Below are 23,004 nucleotides of genomic sequence, written 5' to 3'. Positions count from 1 at the left end.
AAGCGTTTTTGTATAAAACGATTAAGGGAAACGCCAGGGGGAGGGTATGCCCTCGGTGTGTTCGTCCAAAACACCACCATACCGCCACCACTACGGGTGGACTAAGCATGAAATGTATATCAAATGAGCTGGAGATGGGTGATGGGTATGACATGTGTCACACATTTTGCCCTACGTATTTTAATGTAGTCAATCCTTATGATAGGGTGGTTAAGTTAAAATACAAAGTACAACAAAAATAAGAAATGTGAGAAGAAATCTAATCCATTGATATTATATTTGAATGATGGAGATTAATTTAAAACTAAAAATTGATGAAAATGACATGAAGGTAATAACCCCACTTATGATTACTTTATCTCACCACATGCAAGACACATGTCAATTCCTCTATCATTTTAAACGTCTATAACTTTTCCATACGATATTTCTTTAGAAAATTTTTTTACCAAAATAACAAGCGTTTTTTATCATTAATATGAATATCATATTGCTATATAAAAATAGAAAATTTTGATGGGTTTTTTTATATTGTGTTATTTGGTTGTCCATTGTGTTTTTTAGTTGGGTTTTTCTATGAGTTATGTTATAGATTTTTGTCATTTTGTTTTTCAGTTGATACTCATATTAAAGATACAAATTAAAACAAAGATTACGTCATTATGTCTTTCTGTTCTTCATTGTGTCTTTGAGCTCATCATTTGTCTTTCTACTTATCATTGTGTTTTGGTCATTGTGCTCAACATTCACTTAAGTTATGTTCATTGTATAACGTTCAAGTCATTGAGTAATATGTAGATTCCATTGTGCTTTACGTTTCAGGTCATTGTGTTATACGTATTTATTATTGTGTCTTACGTTTCAGGTAATTGTGTTATATGTATTCATTATTGTGTTTTACGTTTCAGGCTATTGTGTAATATGTACTCATAATTGTGTTTTATGTATTAGATAAGTTGTTGGTATTTTTCATCATATGTACATATTATTACACAATGGTGTTATTAGTATTTTAAAAAAACACAATGATCAGTTGAAAAACACAATAGCGAAAAAAACACAATGACAAACTGAAAAGACATAATGACGAAAAAAGACACAATGGTAAGCAAAATGACACAATGACGTAATTTTTTTATATAATAAAATCGTACTCGTATTAAAGATAAAAAAATGCTTGTTATTATGGAGACTTTTATTTTTTTAAAAAATATCATATGAAAAAGTTATAGACGTTTAAAATGGTGAGAGAATTAACATGTGACTTGCATGTGGAGAGAAAAAATATGTATTATTATTTTTATACCATTTTTCTTTGGTCCTTACTTGACATATGTCAATTAATTACGTATTCTCACACTTCTCATTTTTATTAGCCTTTGCAGAATAACACAACTCTATGATAGGGTCCCAAAATCCCCTTTCAAGTGTAACAAAAAAATATCCGACTTGAATAACATTTAATTATTTGATGTGTCAGCAAGGTTTGTTGTAGGGGTCTTTTGGAGTCACCAAACACCCCCTATACGTCTCGTATAGGGTTATATGGGGCCCGTACCCTGCCCATATAAGCCCCCCTATAGCTATATAAGAGGCCTTGTTATAATTATAATTACATAACAATTAGGAAACATGCTTTAATTAGGAAACATAACCGACTTGCCAATATTGGTCAAACAAGTTCACCGACTTGTGACTTAGAGTCCGAAATTATGTCCAACAATTTATACAAACTTATTTGTGACAATAAATGTGGTACGGCAAATAAAAAAAGAACATAGTTATAATAACAGTTATTTCAGCTATAGATTGGTATTTTTCGATTACATGCGCACCCATAGATTTTATTAATTAAAGTTGATTTGGTTTAAGGTGCTACTATACGTACACCATCTAATGTCATCATACGGGTTTTATGAGAGGTGAAAAACGATTGTATAATATCTAATGTCACCATCTGCTTAGTAATGTCGATCTGATTATAATGTGAAGAATCTTACAAAGATTTTATATGGAACGTGTTATACATGCTATATGTCACTGTCTCAAATTTAGCCAACAGATTCCCTCTCATCCATGCCAAGACTTATAAACTCACAACCAAGAATCAAGTGGCATCACAACACAACCACACGTAGACTATGGATACTACAACCTTCTTGCTCATGATACCTCTCCTATTGACTGTCTTCTGTGTTTTCACCATCTCCAGAAGCCGTAACCCGCGGCTTCCACCGGGTCCTTACCCTTTTCCAGTCATAGGAAACCTCTTACAACTTGGCAACAAACCCCACCGCTCTCTTGCCGCACTCTCTAAACGTTACGGTCCTTTAATGTTGCTTAAACTTGGAAGTAGAACAACATTAGTCATTTCATCACCCGACATGGCCAAAGAATTTTTTCACAAGCATGACCAATCGTTCTCTAGCCGGTCGGTCCCTGAAATAGTCCGACTAAACAACCACAATGAATCCTCCATCGTGTGGCTCCCGGCCGAATATCAATGGCGAAGACTACGAAGAATTACTAAAGAATGTTTGTTCTCCGGCCAAAGCTTAGATGCTAGCGAACAACTACGCAGGCAAAAGGTGTGTACATACCTAGACTATGTGTTATGGAAAGGGATTAGTTAATCAAAAGTGTTATCACGTTCGTAACATAGATAGTGGTGTATTAACTAACTAACTAATTAAATAACTCACAAATCATGCGTAGTGGAGGGCTTTAACTAACAATGTTTATAATCAATTTTGTTTTTTTATAAATTATGAATGGATAATTTTAAGGGAAAATTCCTAAAATGTCTATATTACCAACTCAAGTCAAGACTTTGTCCATTTGAACAAAGACATTCCAAAATGGCCATTGTATATACGGCTGGCTCCCCCGTTAAATAAAGTCAGACGCCGGTTTTCTCTTTTAAATGATGGCCGACGGTATAAAAGTATAAGCCCGACGGTATAAAGTATGACAACAATATAAAAGTATGGCCGATGGTATAAATGTGTTGCAGAAGGTATAAAAGTACGGACGACGGTATAAAAAGGTGGACTAATTCCAATAAAATTAATAAAAATTAAATTAAGTTTTATTTTGAATATTATAAAATAAAATTTTATTAAATTTTCTTTTATAACTTTTAATACATAAGGTTTTAATTTTCGAATTTACCGCGTCGTGAACCACATACATTTATTTATGTGTGGGCGTAAATTTTACTCAAAATCGAGCCGTGTAAAATTTAAATCGAACGTTTAGACATAATTTTGACCCGATTCGACTTTGAATAAAGTTTATACCGCCACTTGGTTAAAAATAAACGCTTCACAAGGCATAAAATTTATTAAAATGGTTATGATACGTATTCAAAAGTTATTAAAATGGTATATTTTGACATTTATAAAAGACACTCAAAATATAAGATTTATATATAATAATAAAGAAAAAATACGTTGAAAAGTGGAATAATGGAAGGAAATAATTAAATGATTTGTTTGGAAATAATATTAAATAACAACAAAATAAAATGAAAAGTATGTATTTGGGTGGTAATATATTAAGTTTTTAAATTGAACCATATATGAATATATGTTTAATTAATATATGAGTAAAATTTATGCCCATACATAAATGAAAGTAAGTGGTTCTCAATGGTAAATTCGAAAATTAAAATTTTATGTATTAAAAGTTACTAGTAAAAGTGTCCGCACGTTAATGCGGGTTATTATAAATTATCCCCTCGTATTGGCTTGTAGTGTTTGGTGTGGTGCGTAATGGGTTATCAGTAAGAGCGTGCTGCCGTATGTGCATATGGTTTGTTGAGTGTAGTTTTTTTAGGGGTTCTTACTAAAATATTGTGCATATATATTGGACACATCGTGTTTTGAGAAATATTTATTAATTAAGTAGATTTAGGGGTTTTGAAAAATTTTAATTAACATAAAGGATTGAATGTGTGTTAACCGGTGAGTAGTTAGGGTTAAAATTCAACCAGGAGATGAAAGAAATTGTCAAATTAAAGCCACAAAGTTGTCAGTCAACGAATTGTAAAAAAGGAAAAGTAATTGGCACACATGATTTGATTGTCCACATGCATATTGGTGGTGTTTTAAAGTGATTGGTACTGAACTTGCAGAAAAAAAAATATTTGGGGCATTACAAACTGACAAGTAGGAATGTGATAGGAATTAAGAAAACCATACGACATTGTTAAACTTATATAGTGGGAGAGACAAGAGTCAAAGGGAAGACTGCCCCCTTTTTATTGGTAAACTAATTCATTAGGTAGGCACATTCCAATTGTTTGGTGATGATTGTAATCTCATATAGTTTTGTTGGGTCAGCTATAGCAAACAGTTTTCCGTTTGTAACGTAATGGGGATCCAAGAGTGCAAGGATACTGGTGGGATTGTGATATCCCTGATATCACCGAAATCATCATCATTTAAGTCGAAGTTTTGAGCATCGAATTTTGGTGTTTCTGGATCAATCGAGGACGGGGTTTTGAACCTTTTGGTCGTCGCTACTTCCAGACCCGATGGGGAATACGACTCCCCACTTAGGGTGATCACGAAGATGTTGCCAACACTTCATGTAAATAAAGAGCCTAAATTACTCTGATACTCTACCAACACCGCCGCAATAACGTTTGCATCATTCACACCACTAAACCCATTGAAAGAGTTGGAATTTGGCGTTTATATCAGACCATTTTGCCGATATAGAATCACTCTTTCAGTATTTATCCCCCCTTACCCATTAGTTGGAAAACAATTCTCGAACTTTAGTCCAAAATATGCTTAATTCTTGAAAGTTGGCCATAATTAAAGGTTAGAAAACATATTAGTAACCATTAATAGTATTTTTAAAGGAAAAACTAATAAAATAAAAAACTAATTTTAAACACTTCCACATTCGGGATCTTCTAAGATCGCGGCCCACGGCAGTGCAAGCGTGTAAATAACCTCTTGTATCCACGACAATTTTTTTAGTCCGAGGTTCGCCCACGTCATTCTTTTTGTGTGAGCACGCTCGTTCGGCTTTTTTAGCTTTGCTCGAACCGGGCTGTGTCACCTTCTCGGGTTACGTCTCTTGCATCGTCTCGTCTTGTGGCACCAACATGTTTATAGGCGAACCAACACCCATTTAGTTAAAAAACCGGCTTGTAAGTTGACATCCCTAAATATTGCATATATGACAACATGGTAGGGTCGAAACTAACACCAACCGGAAGTCGGAGGTTGGTTGAGTCGCTTGGGTGGTGTTCGGTTGAGTTGGCTGGGTGTTGTTAGTGCGTTGATTGGATGCAAATGGTCCAAAATCGTACATCGAAAGGTTGAATGGATTCATACTGGGTTGAATTTTTTGTTAAAATTTGTTATATATTTTTGGTAGAGAATGAGAGAAAGAGTTGTGTTTAAAATTTTTTGATTAGTTGGGTTTATACCGGGTATAGATTTTAATAAATAATATTATTACTTATAAGAGAAGGACCTTGGCAGATCATGCTTTGTTTCTTTGTTGTTCAAAATAAACACCGCCATCAATGGCGTGCTAACATATATAGATACAAAAACTTGTGGCTCAACATATATAGATAAAACATAAAAGGATTAACCTTTATGAAGACGTAATTCCCCTCCACTTTGCTTCTTTATGGGTTCCCTTCCATTTACATCTTGAGCTTCTTCTTTTTCTTTTCCTTTGACTTTAAGCAGCCTAATCATGGTTCATGTAGAAAGTAGAAATATAAGCACCATATTTAGGGCGTTCATTTCGGAATCAAGTAAGGATTATCCATTAGTTTAAAAGAAACTAAATCCATAAAACCTGAAACATCAGTTTCTTAAAACTTAAATTAGTATAAACTCTAATAAGTAATAGAAGTGTACTTTCATCAAAACACAAAAGTAAGTAATACTAAAAGGCTTTCTAAACTGAAGCTGCATGTTTTTTTTTTCTACTTATAAAATTAAATAATTTGTCATAATCAGTTATTAATGTTTTTATTGACTGATAATAAAATAAAGATAGATAGATAGTTAGCATTTGAACAACAAAAACAAACAAGGATATATTCCATGTAGTTGAACATAATAAGTTTCTATTGACTAGGTTAAAAATTGGTTCGGTTCGGGTTTAAGCGGTAACAAAGTATAGGGTTACGAACCGGTAAAAACCATACAGTTCATTTCAGTTTCAGCTTTTAACTTTGCTATTTTCGGTTTCATTTGGGCCCAATTTTTTTGGTTGGTTTTGTTCTAATTTTTTGGAGTCGCACTTGTAGCCTCGGTTCAGTACATCAGTTATAGTTTATTCGATTTTTTTTTCAGTATAGGTGTTTTAGTCTCGTTTTGCTTTGGTTCAGTTTGAGTTCACTTTATTCGACTTTTGGTTTCAGTTCTCTTTCGTTTATGTTTGGTTTCAGTTCAGTGTCGGTTTCGTTTTTGATTCAGTTCGGTATCTTACCCGATTATACATAATGTAAAGTAAAACCCATATTAAAAATGTATAAAATGTAGTATTTGACTTAGATTTAATATAAACCTTTAAGTGAGTTTCAACCCACTTGGTCCATTTTGGTGCTTAAGTCGAGTTCTGCCCCAAACTGGTTCACAATTAAGTCTAAACCGTTTTTGTTCTTCGGTGTTCCACATTTTTTTCATACTAATACATTAAACATCTGATTAATCCAACAACGCCAACCAACTCCTACAAGTTAAATAAGTTTAGTACTCCAAATAAAGCTTTTGTAATCAATCAGTTGATTGCTTCATGGCTTGGCTCATTTACGCCCTAGTGTTAAGTGAGGTGGAAAAGGGTGAGATAAGTAAACTATAAAAAATGAACTGTTTTTAAAACTGGACGGGTTGGATCGGGTTGACCCATATTTTTATTTTGAATTTCATAATGACATATATATTAAATGAACTTGTATGATCTATTAGTTTATTATTACAAATAAAAAGTTGTACCAACATAAGATTATACCGATTACATTTATTGATGGGTCAAATAATGATTTGTCAAGACGAACCCACACAATATTAACTTCCAGGTTATCATTTGTGAAACTCAAAACTAAAATGAAAATTTTTTATTCAAGTGACCACCCTTACTTTCATGTGCAGCACCTCTGCAACTTCTTCACCACCATCACCAAAAAACAATGAGGGAAAATGAGATTAAAGTTAGATAATAATAATATTAATTATTATTATTATGCATATCTAAAATATAATAACGAAGACTTAACTCACTTAAAATTGCATTCTTACAATTTTTCTCAAATTTTGACAACCAAATTATATTATACACAAACTAACTTACAATATATTAGAGCTTTTAACAACCAAACCCTTTGTATTAAATTTGACCTATAAATTGTTGGTGTAGTATTGCTAGCTTCCACACATGAAAAAAAAGCTAATAAACTTATCAACAAATTTGAAAGCAACACTGATGAGTAAAAATAATAAAGTGTAAAAACATATGTTGCATATGTAATTATGTAAATACATTTTAGTCATATTAGTGTATATGATATACATAAGCTGATAAACCTTGAAATACATGTTTCATCTTAAATTTTCTTGATAATTCCTACAATGCACTACTGTATAAATACAATGGACAATAAATGTCAATTAAGCCACCCACCGTTCCACAAACACTCTTTCTATCCTTGTAATAAAACAATTAATTGTGTATAAGCCTTTTACATCTTTAAATGAATGAAATAGTTAGTTGGCAATCATTATCACCTTATTATAGTTAAATAAACCTTTTACATACCAAAGAATTGAAAAGTAATTACACTAAACATGAAGCTATATCAAGTTGTACAATACACTTAAAGGACGAAATGAGGTTGTAATAAAGCAATTAATTGTGTATAAGCCTTTTACATCTCTAAATGAATGAAATAGTTAGTTGGCAATCATTATCACCTTATTATAGTTAAATAAACCTTTTACATACCAAAGGATTGAAAAGTAATTACACTAAACATGAAGCTATATCAAGTTGTACGATATGCTTAAAGAACAAAATGAGGTAATGACAAATTACTTTTTTCTGCCAAATTATGAAATGTCAGTTTTGTCCTTCGCGCAATTGTGAAAAGACGTTTATACCAATCACTCTTTCTTTATATATAATATAGATAAAAGATAATTTAATAAGATTTTATTTTATAATATTCAAAATAAAACTTAATTTAATTCAATTAATTTTATTGGAATTGGTCCACCTTTTTTATACCGTCCGCCGTACCTTTATATATTTAGCAACACTTTTATACCGTCGGCCATACTTTTATACCGTCACCATATTTTTATACCAGCGGCAACACTTTTATAACGTCGGACTTACTTTTATACCGTCGGCCATCATTTTTAAAGAGAAAACCGGCGTCAACTTGATTTAAGGGAGAAGCCAACATTATACAATGGACATTTTAAGAAGTTTTGTTCAAATTGACAAAGTTTTGACTTGAGTTGGTAATATAAACATTTTAGGAATTTTCCCTAATTCTATTAGGTTGGATCTGATTGTGGTCTCACCACCTTGAGCCCCTTTCGTTATATGTTGAGGTGGATTGGGGCTAACGCCGATGACGTTATGATAGTTGTCAATGTTGTATAGTCGAATACAGTCCGAAGCTATGGATAGATATCAGTGGTTGAAGAATGGATTAACGGATATTATGGAGCAAATATTATGGATCATTAGAATGAGACTTTAGTAGGTTTTGTCACATATATGTTTAATGATTTGAATAATGAAGCAAGCTTCTTAGTTAGGGGAGTTTAGTGGTCATAATTAGTTAGATTTACCACTGTTCTCATGTTGATATCTTTTTCAAGTATTCAACACAAAAAAAATGTATTTCACCGATCGATACAGTTTCTAAATTAAAATTTGTTATTCCTGAGATATAGATACAGATTTAGTATGCAATACCCTTTTGACACCTGATGACACATTCTTGCAGGTACACGAACTTGTTGACCATGTTAGAGAATGTTGTAGAAATGAAAAGGCTGTGAACATAGGTGCAGTTGCATTCACCACAACTCTGAACATTATATCAAACCTTTTGTTCTCTTCGAATTTCTCTCAATACGATTTAACGTCATCACAAGAAATCCATGAGGTGATATCGGGTCTGCTGGAAGTTGCGGGGAAGCCTAACCTAGTAGACTTTTTTCCGATACTGAGACCCCTCGACCCACAAGGGTTAGCATCACAAGTACATGTTTATTTTGACAAGTTATTTGCTATTTTCGATAACATCATTGACCAGAGATTGCAAAGAAGAGCAGTTTCGTCCTCGTACGACACTGATCTATCAACACAACATGATGTATTGGACTTGCTGCTCGATATCAACTTCAAAGACGACCATGAACTGAGTATAAATGACATGAAAAGTTTTTTCATGGTATGTGATACATTTTATGAGATTAGTTGAGAAAATCATGAAGTAGTTATTCCTACGTATAGTATTTAAAATCATTTCCTAAACTATTGTAGGATTTGTTAGTTGCGGGATCTGATACGGTATCAATCACATTGGAGTGGGCGATGACTGAGCTCATTCGTAATCCAAAGAAATTGGAGACAGCTCGAATCGAGCTTATGAAACACATGCACAATAACGACAAAACTTTGAACGAACATAATATACCTCAACTACCTTATCTGCAGGCTATCATAAAAGAAACTCTTCGGCTACATCCACCAGGCCCTTTTCTTGTACCTCACCAAGCCACACATGATGTAGAAGTTGAAGGCTTCATAGTCCCTAAAGATGCTCAAATCCTCTGTAATGTTTGGGCAATTGGACGAGACCCAAAAGTTTGGTCCAACGCAAATGTGTTCATGCCGGAGAGGTTTTTGGAAGCTAAAACTGACTATAGAGGTCAAGATTTCGAACTAATACCATTTGGTGCGGGGAGGAGGAGTTGTCCGGGATTGAATCTTGCTCGTAGAGAGTTACACACAATATTGGTTTCTTTGATTTACAACTTTGACTGGAAGCTTGAAGGAAATATGAGAGCACAAGACTTGGATATGGAAGAGAAGTTCGGGCTCTCACTGCCAAGAAATGTACCACTCATGGCCATTCCAATAGACCATGACCGTCTTTAAATATATCGTCGTACTTGCATTTTTTTTATGTAATGTATTTGAGTTTGAACTTATGAGTGTTCTTTAAATATTAACCCCTAAGTTTGTTTTTGCTTTAAATAATTCCAACCTAGAGTTGTGTGTTCTTTCGATATATTGTTTTGAAAATAAAATGCTATTTGTATGTTCCGTGACCGGATCAAACAGCAAACAAATTAATTACTAGTTGTCTTGGATCAACTTCTCAACTAGTTGGCGGGAACAACTAGTTAGGACCGAGATCTTGGATCTTGTGGCGAGGGTTAAGAAAGCCGAAGGTAGAGGGAGGGAGAGAGAGTTTGAAGTTAAAGAAGTATTATTTGCAAAAGGGTTACCTTGTGTATGAGATACACACACACATTATATAGTGTGTGTATTCTCATATACTCTTTCATTAATAATAGTCCAATGGGCTCCAAGTACATAGGCTCAAAGGCCCAATCATACAAAAGTAATCAAACAAACAACATAAACGAAACCTAATACAAATACGAAAGACTAACACTAGAATGGGCCTTATAATCTCCCTCTAGTGTTTAGTATTTGCTTTATTTTCTTCCATCACCACTCGCACTCAGACTCGTAGTCGAAGATAGCGTCTGGATCTTCAAATGGTTGCTTTTCAACAAGTAATTTGACAAACTTGTTGAACTTTCCGACGATAGCGTTCGTGTTGTCACGACGAACATCTTCAACAGTACACAGGAGCGACTTGACAAGCTTTTCCAAGTCGCTGAATCCAAAACCAACAAGTTCATGTTCGTCAAAGAACGCCAGCTCATGAGTGCGAGTGCAGTGAATGATGACATCGCCGTGTACGTTGTCGAATTCCCACACGATGAAGTCATGGAGAAAGTTGTTTTCAAATGACATGCCATGAAAGATTGGCTCGCCGTGATCTTTCGGAATCTCGTATCTTCGACTCTTGGACGGCTTGTTGGTGAAGGGGTTGATCTTCTTTGACTTGTATGATCTACCCGGGTTGACAGCAAACGTCGGGTAGTCAGCCTTCCATTCTCTCCATAAAAACCTGTTCTTGAACCATGATTCGGTGGTGTCCTTGCTATCGTCTCGAGCTATCGCCTTTAGGAAGTAGTTCATGTCGAGCACAGATAACGAGTGCATATCTCCATCGGTGAGATATGTCAGATCCCCGTTGGCACGTCGGATAGCTCAACTACTGCTATCCTTGTGGTATTTAACATATAAAATGGGATCTGAATCATTGTACGGCTTTGACCTCCATCGCATGCTAGCCATCCTGCTCACGCTGTAGTATTTGTGCCTTTTCTTGACTTTCTTCGAGCATTTGCAGCAATAGGAGTGACGTCGGGTTCATCAACAGCTGGCTCTACAGTTTCTCTGACCGGATAAAAATTCAGATATCTAGTGCCGTTTCACATTTGATTATATATACCTGCAGGTACAACAACTTGTTGAGCATGTTAGTCAATGTTGTAGGAATGAAAAACATGTGAATTTATGTGAAGTTGCATTTACCACAAGTCTAAACATTGTATCAAACATGTTGTTCTCTACGGATTTCTCTCAATACGATTCAAAGTCATCACAAGAAATCAAGGAGGTGATATCGGGTTTGATGGAAATTGGCGGGAAACCGAATCTAGTAGACTTTTTTCCGATACTAAGACCCCTCGACCCACAAGGGTTAGCATCAAATGCAGTTGCTTATGTTGACAGGTTGTTTGCTATTTTCGATAGCATCATTGATCAAAGATTGCAAATAAGAGCGAATTCTTGTATGACAATGATTTATCAACACAAAAAGATGTTTTGGACTTGCTGCTAGATATCCACTTGACAGATGGGTCCAAATGAGTATAAATGACATGAAACATTTGTTCATGGTAAGTAGATACTTAACAAGCTAGTGCGGTAACAACTTTTCCGCAAGATAAAATGGTACTTGTGTAGAATGTTGTCAAAATCACTAAATTAGTCATCCTTATGTATTTAATCATTTCCTAAATTAATGTAGGATTTAATTATTGGGGGAACTGATACGATATCAGCCACAGTGGAATGGGCGATGACTGAGCTTATTCATAACCCAAATAAAATGGAGATAGCCCGCTTAGAGCTTATGAAACACAAGCATAATGATGACAAAACTTTCAATGAACATGATATCATTCATCTACCTTACCTACAAGCTGTTATAAAAGAAACTCTTCGACTACATCTTCCCACTCCTTTTCTTGTACCCCGCCAAGCCATACATGACGTAGAAGTCAAAGGCTTCATAGTCCCTAAAAATGCCCAAATCCTCTGTAACGTTTGGGCGATTGGACGAGACCCAAAAGTTTGGTCCAACCCCAATGTGTTCATGCCGGAGAGGTTTTTGGAAGTTAAAATTGACTATAGAGGTCAAGATTTCGAACTTATACCATTTGGTGCGGGGAGGAGGAGCTGTCCAGGATTGAATATTGCTCATAGAGAGTTACACACGATATTGGCTTCTTTGGTTTGCAACTTTGATTGGAAGCTCGAAGGAAACATGAGAGCAGAAGACTTAGATATGGAAGAGAAGTTCGGGCTCGCATTGCCAAGAAATATACCACTCGTGGCCATTCCGGTTAAAATATGACCGTCTTTGAATCATTGTACTTGTATCTTCTATTTTTTTATTTGTAAAATAGTTTTTTTTTAATGTACTTGAGTTAAAACATGTGCTTGTTTTTTTACTAAATGCTATTAACATTGCTGGATAGTGTTTGTTTAAAACATACTCATCCAGTAATTAGGTTGTCCAGAATTAAATTTTTTTGTTAGGAACAAATTATCAAATGTGAATGATTAAGAAAAAAAAACGAACATCAATTTCTGACACTATTTTTTAATATATATCAGAGTTCAACACGGTTACATCCTACAAATTACATAACAATTCCAACACTGGTGTATATATGAAACCGAACTAATAATCTGTATATGAAACCGAACTAATAATCTGTCAAATAGGAATATAGGATGACGGATCACTATAACACCATTTTTGGGAGTTAGCATGCATGAATACACAAGTCGGCATGTAACAGTGCAAGATCACCAGAAGTGCAATATTTTCTTCATTTGTGGTGAATTAAGTTATTGTCACCACAAGTTCAGGCTCCCATATCATTAGTTAATTCCGTTGTATGCATTTAGTTGAGTGGTAGGCCGGGCGAGAAACATTTTCAATTATGTCGTTAATAAGATTTTTGTGTCAAGCTGGTTGCCAGGTTTTTTGTTTTCAGATCGAGAATGGGGTCACCAAGATATATTTTTTGGTGTTCGAGTGTATATAGAAGCTCTATCACAAGCACCCCACCCCATACGACTTGGGGGGGGGGGGGGGCGTTCGCCTTTTGAATCAAACAAAGTAACTAGTAGGGGCTTCATTCAACTAGATTTTGTTCCTACGTACGAGTGTTTAAGGTGATTTTAATTTCAACTTACTTTGATTCTTTTGTTTGCATAAATGATCAATTTTAACTAAACTAACAACATGAAGTGAAGGGAAGAGGAATGATTTAGATGATGCCGAAATCAACTGTTGAGTCATAAGAACAGTAAGTCACTTTTTTATAATTAAATTGTTTCATTTATACCATGATTTGTAACTGGTTTATATGATGCCAATAGTTATCTTATTTTAGTTAATTTTTGTAGAAATAGACAAGAAAAGGATATGAAATCTCTAAAGAAAATGATTGCATAGGAGAGAGAAGTTTTTAAGCATCATCACTTTTTTAAAGCTTAGGCTTCTCTTTTATTGTAGCATTAATTTATTGTGATGAAGATGATAATGAAAAAGATGAGGATGTAAACAATAAAAAGAAGGTAATCACTCATCAAATGTTTTCAGTTTTTACAATTTACATACACGTTAACACGATTGTTCATATGTCTATTCTTTTATAAATGCAGTGAAGAATCTGAGTTTGTAAAACAAAATTTAAGGTGCTGTTTAGTAACCTTTTAATGGTTCATAGCTTCCTGGTTAAGAGGTAACTTGATATCTAAATGGTTAAGAGACTACCGCTTAATAGTTACCTTTTAACCACTAAGACTTAAAGCTACCTCTTAACTATTAAAATGTTATGAACCATTTAAGATAGTCTCTTAATGACCATTAAGAGTCTAACCTCCTACCTCGGACTTGGGTTCTTGATGTGGGTATGTCTGATATTGCATTGAGTCATGAGTGAGTGATACATGTGTGCAGTTGTCAATTTTTGCTCCAGTTTCTTGTTTGATTCATCACATGCCTATTCATTATTATGTACCTTTTTTCCACTTTGTTAGTACGCTAAATTTAACACATTTTCAAGATATATTATGTAATGTCCTTTTTAAATAAAAAATATTACAAACTCTGTTTATTTCAAGTTTGCGGTCGTACTTTATGCGGTTAATTTGTTTGGTCGAAGGTCCATACATTGCATTCACCACCAAAAAGCCAATTGTGTATATATCAAGTCTCGACCGATAATCAAACACGAAGTAAATGAATTTCTCGTTTATATAAATCTGAAAATCTAACTCAAAAAACCGATTACAATTCTCTTAAACCCTAACTCGGTTTAACTCTTGATAAACCCTAACACCGTTGCATCTCATGTGTTCTCTTTGATTAACCATAACTCGATTGAATCTCACATTTGTTTTATAATGTCTAACCATGACTTAGTTTATACAGACTAACCTAACTTACTAACGAAGACATTATTAATTATAATTACATAACAATTAGGAAACGTGTTGTAATTAAGAAACCCGTCCGAAATTTTGCCATTATTGCCAAATGGGTATGTTCACCGAGACGGAGAAAGAACTGAGTATGGGTCGAACCACTGAATCGGATCAGAAATTCGGTCTTGGAGACTTCCATACAATATTTTATACACATAAGAAAGAACCGAATCAATAATTATGCCCTGACGCCACCCCAGGGCCCATTTGAAATTTTGTCAGTATTGCCAAGGGGGTATGTTCATCGAGCCGGAGAAAAAACTGAGTATGGGTCGAACCACTGAATCGGATCAGTAATTCGGTCTTGGAGACTTCCCTACAATATTTTATAATTATACGACAGAATCGAATCAATAATTATGCCCTGACGTCACCCCGGGGCCCGTTAGAAATTTTGCCATTATTGTCAAAGGGGTATGTTCACCGAGCCGGAGAAAAAACTGAGTATGGATCGAACCACTGAATTGGATCAGAAATTCGGTCTTGGAGACTTCCATACAATATTTTATACACATAAGAAAAGAATCGAATCAATAATTATGCCCTGACACCACCCCAGGGGCCGTTCAAAATTTTGCCATTAATGCCAAATGGGTATGTTCACCGAGCTGGAGAAAAACTGAGTATTGGTCGAACCACTGAATCAGATCAGAAATTCGGTCTTAAAGACTTCCATACAATATTTTATACACATACGAAAGAATCAGATCAATAATTATGCCCTGATCCCACCCCGCGGCTAGTTCGAAATTTTGCTAGTATTGCCAAAGGGGTATGTTCACCGAGCCGGAGAAAAAACTGAGTATGGGTCGAACCACTGAATCGGATGAGAAATTCGGTCTTGGAGACTTACATACAATATTTTATACAAATATGAAAGAATCGGATCAATAATTATGCCCTAACGCCACCACGCGGTCGGTTCGAATTTTTGCCATTATTGCCAAAGGGGTATGTTCACCGAGCCGGAGAAAAAACTAAGAATGGGTCGAACACTGAATCGGATCAGAAATTCGGTCTTGGAGACTTCCACACAATATTTTATAAAATATGAAAGAATCGGATCAATAATTATGCCCTAACGCCACCACGCGGCCCGTTCGGATTTTTGCCAGTATTGCCAAAGGGTAAGTTCACCGAGTAGGAGAAAAAACTAAGTATGGGTCGAATCACTGAATCGGATCAGGAATTCGGTCTTGGAGACTTCCATACAATATTTTATAAACATAAGATAGAATCGGATCAATATTTATGCCCTAATAACACCCCGCAACCCGTTCGCAATTTTCCCATTATTGCCAAAGGGGTATGTTCACCGAGCCGGAGAAAAAACTGAGTATGGGTCGAACCACTGAATCGGATTAGAAATTCGGTCTTGGAGACTTCCATACAATATTTCATACACATAATAAAGAATCGGATCAATAATTATGCCCTGACGCCACCCCGGGACCCTTTCGAAATTTTGTCAGTATTGCCAAAAGGGTATGTTCACCGAGCTAAAGATAAAAACTGAGTATGGGTCGAGCCACTAAATCGGATCAGAAATTCGATATTGGAAACTTCCATACAATATTTTATACACATACGAAAGAATCAGATCAATAATTATGCCCTGACGCCACCCCGAGGCCCATTCGAAATTTTTCCAGTATTGCCAAAGGAGTGTGTTCACCGAGCCGGAGAAAAAACTGAGTTTGGGTCGAACCACTGAATCGGATCAGAAATTCGGTCTTCGAGTCTTCCATACAATATTTTGTACACATAAGAAAGAATTGATTCAATAATTATGCCCTGACGCCACCCCCGAGACCGTTCAAAATTTTGCCATTATTGCGAAAGGGGAATGTTCACCGAGCCGGAGAAAAAACCGAGTATGGGTCGAACCACTGAATCGGATCAGAAATTCGGTTTTGAAGACTTTCATACAATATTTTATACACATTCGAAAGAATCGAATCAATAATAATGCCATGACGCCACCCAGGGGCCCGTTCGAAATTTTGACATTATTGACAAAGGGGAATGTTCACCGAGCCGGAGAAAAGCCTGAGTATGGAACGAACCACTGAATCGGATCAGAAATTCAGTTTTGGAGACTTCCATACAATATTTTATACACATACGTAAGAATCGAATCAATACTTTTGCCCTGACGCCACCCTAGGGCCCGTTCGAAATTTTGCCATTATTGCCAAAGGGGTATGTTCACCGAGCCGGAGAAAAACCTGAGTAAGGGACGAACCACTGAATCGGATAAGAAATTCGGTCTTGGAGACTTACATACACAAATTTATACACATACGAAAGAATCGGATCAATACTTATGCCCTGACGCCACCCCGCGGCTAATTCGAAATTTCGCCCATATTGCCAAAGGGGTATGTTCACCGAGCCGGAGAATAAACTGAGTATGGGTCGAACCACTGAATCTGATCAAAAATTCGGTCTTAAAGACTTCCATACACTATTTTATACACATACGAAAGAATCAGATCAATAATTATGCCCTGACGCCACCCTGCGGCCCGTTCGAAATTTTGCCCGTATTACAAGAGGGGTATGTTCACTGAGCCGGAGAAAAAACTGAGTATGGGTCTAACCACCGAATCGGATCAGAAATTTGGTCTTGGAGACTTCCATACACTATTTTATACACATGAGAAAGAATCGGATCAATAATTATGCCCTGACGCCACCCCGGGGCCCTTTCAAAATTTTGCCTGTATTGCCAATTGGGTATGTTCACCGAGCCGGAGATAAATATGGGTCGAACCACTGAATCGGATCAGAAATTTGGTCTTGGAGACTTGCATACAATATTTTATACACATACGAAATAATCGGATCAATAATTATGCCCCGACGCCACCCCGCGGCCCGTTCGGAATTTTGCTAGTATTGCCAAAGGGGTATGTTTACCGAGCCGAAGAAAAAACTGAGTATGGGTCGAACCACATAATCGGATCAGAATTTCGGTCTTGGAGAATTCCATACCATATTTTATACACATACAAAAGAATCGGATCAATAATTATGCACTGACGCCACCTCGGGGCCCGTTTGAAATTTTGCCAGTATTGCCAATGGGGTATGTTCACCGATGGTTTTGATATGATATTTAGTATTTTTGTATTATTTAATACTCTGATTTTAATAAATACAAAAATAGAGATTTATAAAATTTATATAGTAGTTGAATTGTATTAATTGTAAAAGTATGTGATGATGTGAAGTTTGAGGTGGAGGTTTGTAGAGGTTTGTTGTTATAGGAAAAAATAAGGTTTTTTAAAAAATGTTTGAAATTTATGTGACATTGAGGTGGCGGTTTGTGAAGGTTTGTTGTTGGAGATGTTTTAAGTATCAAAATAGTACAACTTACAAAGGAAAAAAAACAAGTGGTATAGTTCTAGACTAAAGCTAGCAAAAAACAAGACTGAGGTCGATAGGGGCATTACTAGTAATTGCTAAGGTGCTTTATGAAGTATTAACCACGCTCATCTCCAGTCGCCTTTGTGATTTCATATACTATTCCCGTATGCCATATCTCTTATTCAATCTTGCTATACGTCCAAGCTCTCCCCCATCGGTAGTTGGAAGTAGAACTGAGACTGGTTGTGACTGAAGGAAAAGGGAGCTAGGTGTGATAGGAGGGCACGGTTAAACAAGTAAGTGAAGGCTCTCTCTCTCTCGCTCTGTGGTCTCGTGTAAACTCCTTTCCGCCCATTATTGATCTTCACTCTAAGTGAGCAGGTCAAAGCAGTTGAGGTGATAGCAATAGTAAGCAGTGAAGCAGAAGCAAAAGGTCTTCAAAGAACTTTTGTGTAATAAAGCTTCTTGGTCTCATTTCATTGGTCTCTAAGGCAAAGTCCTCCTTCACTACTCCTTCGTGTATTGTTGAATTCATATGAAATAATTCATTTTCTTAATTCTTTTTATTAAAAAACTTAAAAGACAGGAAAATTAAAAGTCATATCAATATGCAAATTATAAATCCATATAAATTTTGGTTTGAAATTGATTAAATCGAAAACCAAAAAACCGAAAAATAAGATGTTGGTGATTCATCATTTCGCATGGGATAAAAAGTAACAATTTTATTATATAGTTTAGGTCTCTTAACAAAGTTAATCGACGTAATTAAAGCCTGAAATAAACATTATGTATGATGAATGAAGATGGAGTCAGATTTGATTGCTTAGTGTCCAAGTTGTAGTAGCGTTGCTTAGCAAATGTTGGCTTCGTCTTAGCGGTTTAGAATCTTTACCATAATACATGAAGACCATTAAACATTTAGTGTTACATAATTACATACCAAATTATCCATTTTGCAACCAAAACAACATAAGCTACATGAGGCAAATGAATTAAACATTTACATTTATTCTGAAATAATATCAATACATACATTTAGGACATTTCCTCCATGAATATATGAATAACATTACTCAACTCATTTCATGTGACATGACATCCTAGTGCTCGAGCATTGCGGCGACTCCTCAAAATTATCTATGTTGAACCCGGCCAATATATTTCCCACCAAAAAATCTAGCTCATCGCCATTGCGAGTAACCTCCGCGATATCCACCCAAAACAACATTAGTTTTATGCTTACACCCTTTAACTTTGTCAGCTTGTTTGTACTGATCACTCCACTAATCGTAGACGTGTATTTAAGATCACGCCCCTCAATCGATAACTTACATGTGTCACCGAGGTTAACATTGAACTCTCCGGTGTTTGTGTTCAAGGTATAGGATGTTACACCTGATGGAAGCAGACCTACTGGAAGACCATAAACTTCTAGTACTTCATATGCCGTCAGTGTCTTTGACACCGCGGCATATGTGAAATATAGGAGGGTTAGAAGAATTAGTGTGATCACCGGAGAAGACATTTTAGAGTTTGAAGATGGTGCATGTGGTGATTCTGGTTTTGTACTCCAACCACAAACAATGACATATATAGTTGTACATGTTTATTGATATAATTGATAAACGTATTTTTCAAAGTAAATGCAATGCTTTCTATTTTAAGTATTAATAAAACAACAGTAACCTACCTTGTCTTGTATTAGTTTGGTAAGCGTTTGGACATCATTAACAACAAAGGTTGCGTATAAAATAATAAAATATATAAAAACCAAGTTGACAACATTTTTCTAACGACTTGCAACTAACGACGTTTGGGATATGTTAGCTGCGGACCGTTGTTAGGTATAGTCAAAGCATTGATTATTCATATTTGAAGGTGTTCAAACTTTATATTTTTTAAATACCACAAGGATAGAAAGCGTTGGCAGCTAACATTTCCAATAGCGCATAGTTGTTTAAAACCAATAGGGCTACCATTTATGTCTATTGGCTTTCATTCATGCATTTTGACTTCCATTTATGCATTTTAGTCTTTCATTTATGCATTTTGATTCCATTCATACCTTTCGACTCCATTTATGCATTTTAGGCTTCCATTTATACCTTTTGGCTCCATTTATGCATTTTGGCTTCTATTTAAGTCTTTTAGTTTCCATTTAAACAAACTCAAACACAAAGTGTTCAAAAAAAGTCAAACACAATGTCAAACACAGAAAAGATTGTTGTATATACGGTCACACATTACAAAATGCAACCCTTATTTTAGTATTAGGTTAATGTTAGGTATAGTCAAAGCATTGATTATTCATATTTGAAGGAAAATATAAACGAGTGTTCAAACTTTATATTTTTTAAATACCACAAGGATAGAAAGTGTTGGAAGGAGGTGTTATAATAATTATTTCATCAAATTTCAAACGGTTGTCTGACGACGTTGTTCAATTTGCCACACCCCGCATATGTCAAGGTGTCGGATGCCAAAAATCAAAGACAAGGATCACATCCAGCAAAACCGTGCTGATCAAAGGGGTGCAAATTGCAATCAACTCTTTCATATACATAAAAAAAGAATAAGAAAAAAAAAAGACTTGAAATGTATAACCGTTAACCACCAAAACTAATGGCCCATTGGATAAGAAAAACTTGCAGGCCTTACAACATACTCGATCCCCAATATTCAAAAATGGGCCTGTTTACAACCCAAAACCCAGCCCACATCTGACAATCAACATTAAAACATATATACATACATACCATTTCTTTCTTTTTGTAACAACTTATTGTTACAGCTAACTGATTCTGTTGTTATTGTTGATCATCCTGTGTAGGGTATAGATCTGGTTGCAGGTGCACTGCCCCTAGATCTGATGATGTTTACCTCAAGCTTCTCGTCAAGGTATTGGTATTATTATTAACATACATACATACATACATACATACATACATACATACATACATTTTGTAAGTACCGGTAGCTAACAGTTTGTTTTTGTTTTGGTTAGCTATATCGGTTTTTAGTTAGGAGAACTGGAAGCAACTTCAATGCGGTGATTTTGAAGAGGCTGTTTATGAGCAAAGTTAATAAGCCTCCGATTTCTTTGTCTCGGTTGATACGTTACATATCTGGCAAGGTATGATTAGTTTTCATTCGATTATATACGTGTTAGATTGATCGTTGCATTGATAGGTGTTTACTGGTTTAATTGCCAAAATCAGTATTATTTAGGTGTTTTGTGTAGATATATTTGCTTTAAATTACACATTAGTTCATATGTTTTAGCTTTATAAACTTAAATTGTACTATATTATATTGATTTTTGTCAATCGATATGGACGCTTGTTTGTCTTTCTTGTAATAACAGATAATAAGCTGTTAATGTGTTATTGTTATTATACATTTGCTCCATTTTCACATCATTTCGTATGTTTTAGCTTTATATAGTACGGAAGTGTTATATATATTTTGTTGATTAGTGTTTACGGATGCCTGTTTGCTTTAGTTGTGACTTGTTTTTAATGTATTAATTTTATTTTTTTTGTTCGCTCTGAACTTCACATTAGTTCATATGTTTCAGCATATAAGGTGTGGAAATGTAACATGTTGTATCCATATTTATGGATGCTTATTTTGTATTTGTTTCAAATTTCATATTACTTGATATATTTACTTTAAAAATGTGAATTGTTGTATGTGCTCCAAAACCCTATTTTCAAGTTTTATTTGTAGATATACTCATTCTAAAATTTTCCTTAATTTATATTTTTAGCATTTCAAAGTGTGAAATTCCTCTATAATTTATCAATTTTTATCGCTATACATGGATTCTTGTGTTTTATTGTGACATGTATTTATGTGATATCGTTGCTTTGTTGTTTTATATATGCTCCAAAATCACTATTCACAATATATATGTGTTCCATGTTTTATATTAGTTTATATGATTTAGCGTTATAAATTCATTAAATTGTGAAATTGTTATTTTTATATTGATTTTCTTCCATCCTTATGAATGCTTGCTTGTTTTTCTTGCCATTTGGTCTTGGTGTGTTATTGTTATTTGATTTGCTGCATTGAATTGTAACCATTGGTTTCTATAAACAGGAAGACAAGATTGCTGTGGTTGTGGGTACAGTTACAGATGATGTTAGGGTTCATGAGATCCCCTGCATGAAGGTTACTGCTCTCCGGTTTACAGAAACCGCCAGGGCAAGGATTGAGAAAGCTGGCGGTGAATGCTTGACCTTTGACCAGCTGGCTCTCAAAGCTCCACTTGGACAGAACACGGTATGCTGCAACTGCTTGCTATTTTGAATGCTTTGACACATGAAAACATTTGATGGTTTTTAATTCTTAAACACCGGTAATTGCAGGTTCTGCTAAGAGGTCCTAAGAACTCTCGTGAAGCAGTTAAGCACTTTGGAAAAGCGCCAGGTGTTCCACACAGTCACACCAAACCGTACCTGCGGTCCAAGGGAAGGAAGTTTGAGAAGGCGAGAGGAAGAAGAAACAGCAGAGGATTTAGAAACTAAGTTATCTTCAATGGTACTTCTTGAATCCATGTCATGTTTTATACGATTATCTTTAAATTTTATCACCTGTTAAGGTGACGAATGTGCTTGTTATGATTAAATTTTTGTTGTTTAGGCACTTTTTGGTATTGTTAAATGTTTTGAGTGTTGGACATGTATTGAGCACAAT

The 23,004-nt window shown here is 35.2% G+C and overlaps 4 protein-coding genes across 4 annotated transcripts; 3 read left to right on the top strand and 1 right to left on the bottom strand.

Moving 5' to 3' along the window:
* The first annotated feature begins 2,141 nt into the window (after positions 1 to 2,141).
* LOC143625434 (cytochrome P450 76T24-like) lies at positions 2,142 to 10,224 on the top strand. Its single transcript, XM_077095761.1, has 3 exons — positions 2,142 to 2,588; positions 8,996 to 9,445; positions 9,538 to 10,224. Exons 1-3 carry the CDS (start codon positions 2,142 to 2,144, stop codon positions 10,153 to 10,155), a joined length of 1,515 nt encoding a protein of 504 aa, XP_076951876.1. The 3' UTR covers positions 10,156 to 10,224.
* Positions 10,225 to 11,272: 1,048 nt separating this feature from the next.
* On the top strand, positions 11,273 to 12,781 carry LOC143625366 (cytochrome P450 76T24-like). Its single transcript, XM_077095709.1, has 4 exons — positions 11,273 to 11,308; positions 11,597 to 11,874; positions 11,963 to 12,041; positions 12,173 to 12,781. Exons 1-4 carry the CDS (start codon positions 11,273 to 11,275, stop codon positions 12,779 to 12,781), a joined length of 1,002 nt encoding a protein of 333 aa, XP_076951824.1.
* A 6,600-nt stretch (positions 12,782 to 19,381) lies between these two features.
* On the bottom strand, positions 19,382 to 19,828 carry LOC143625365 (uncharacterized protein At5g01610-like). The gene has a single exon (XM_077095708.1). The coding sequence runs from the start codon at positions 19,826 to 19,828 to the stop codon at positions 19,382 to 19,384; it is 447 nt and encodes a 148-aa protein (XP_076951823.1).
* A 1,327-nt stretch (positions 19,829 to 21,155) lies between these two features.
* Positions 21,156 to 23,004, top strand: LOC143625432 (large ribosomal subunit protein eL18y-like). Its single transcript, XM_077095760.1, has 4 exons — positions 21,156 to 21,201; positions 21,308 to 21,436; positions 22,408 to 22,590; positions 22,677 to 23,004. Exons 2-4 carry the CDS (start codon positions 21,374 to 21,376, stop codon positions 22,833 to 22,835), a joined length of 405 nt encoding a protein of 134 aa, XP_076951875.1. The 5' UTR covers positions 21,156 to 21,201; positions 21,308 to 21,373; the 3' UTR covers positions 22,836 to 23,004.

The sequence above is a fragment of the Bidens hawaiensis genome, unplaced genomic scaffold (assembly GCF_021521415.1).
Source record: "Bidens hawaiensis isolate Kalapana, Puna unplaced genomic scaffold, B.hawaiensis_p1.1 tig00004105_1, whole genome shotgun sequence".
NCBI classification, from domain to species: Eukaryota; Viridiplantae; Streptophyta; class Magnoliopsida; order Asterales; family Asteraceae; genus Bidens; species Bidens hawaiensis.
Note: the sequence above shows the minus strand (reverse complement) of the source record. Positions and strands in the feature narration are given on the sequence as shown.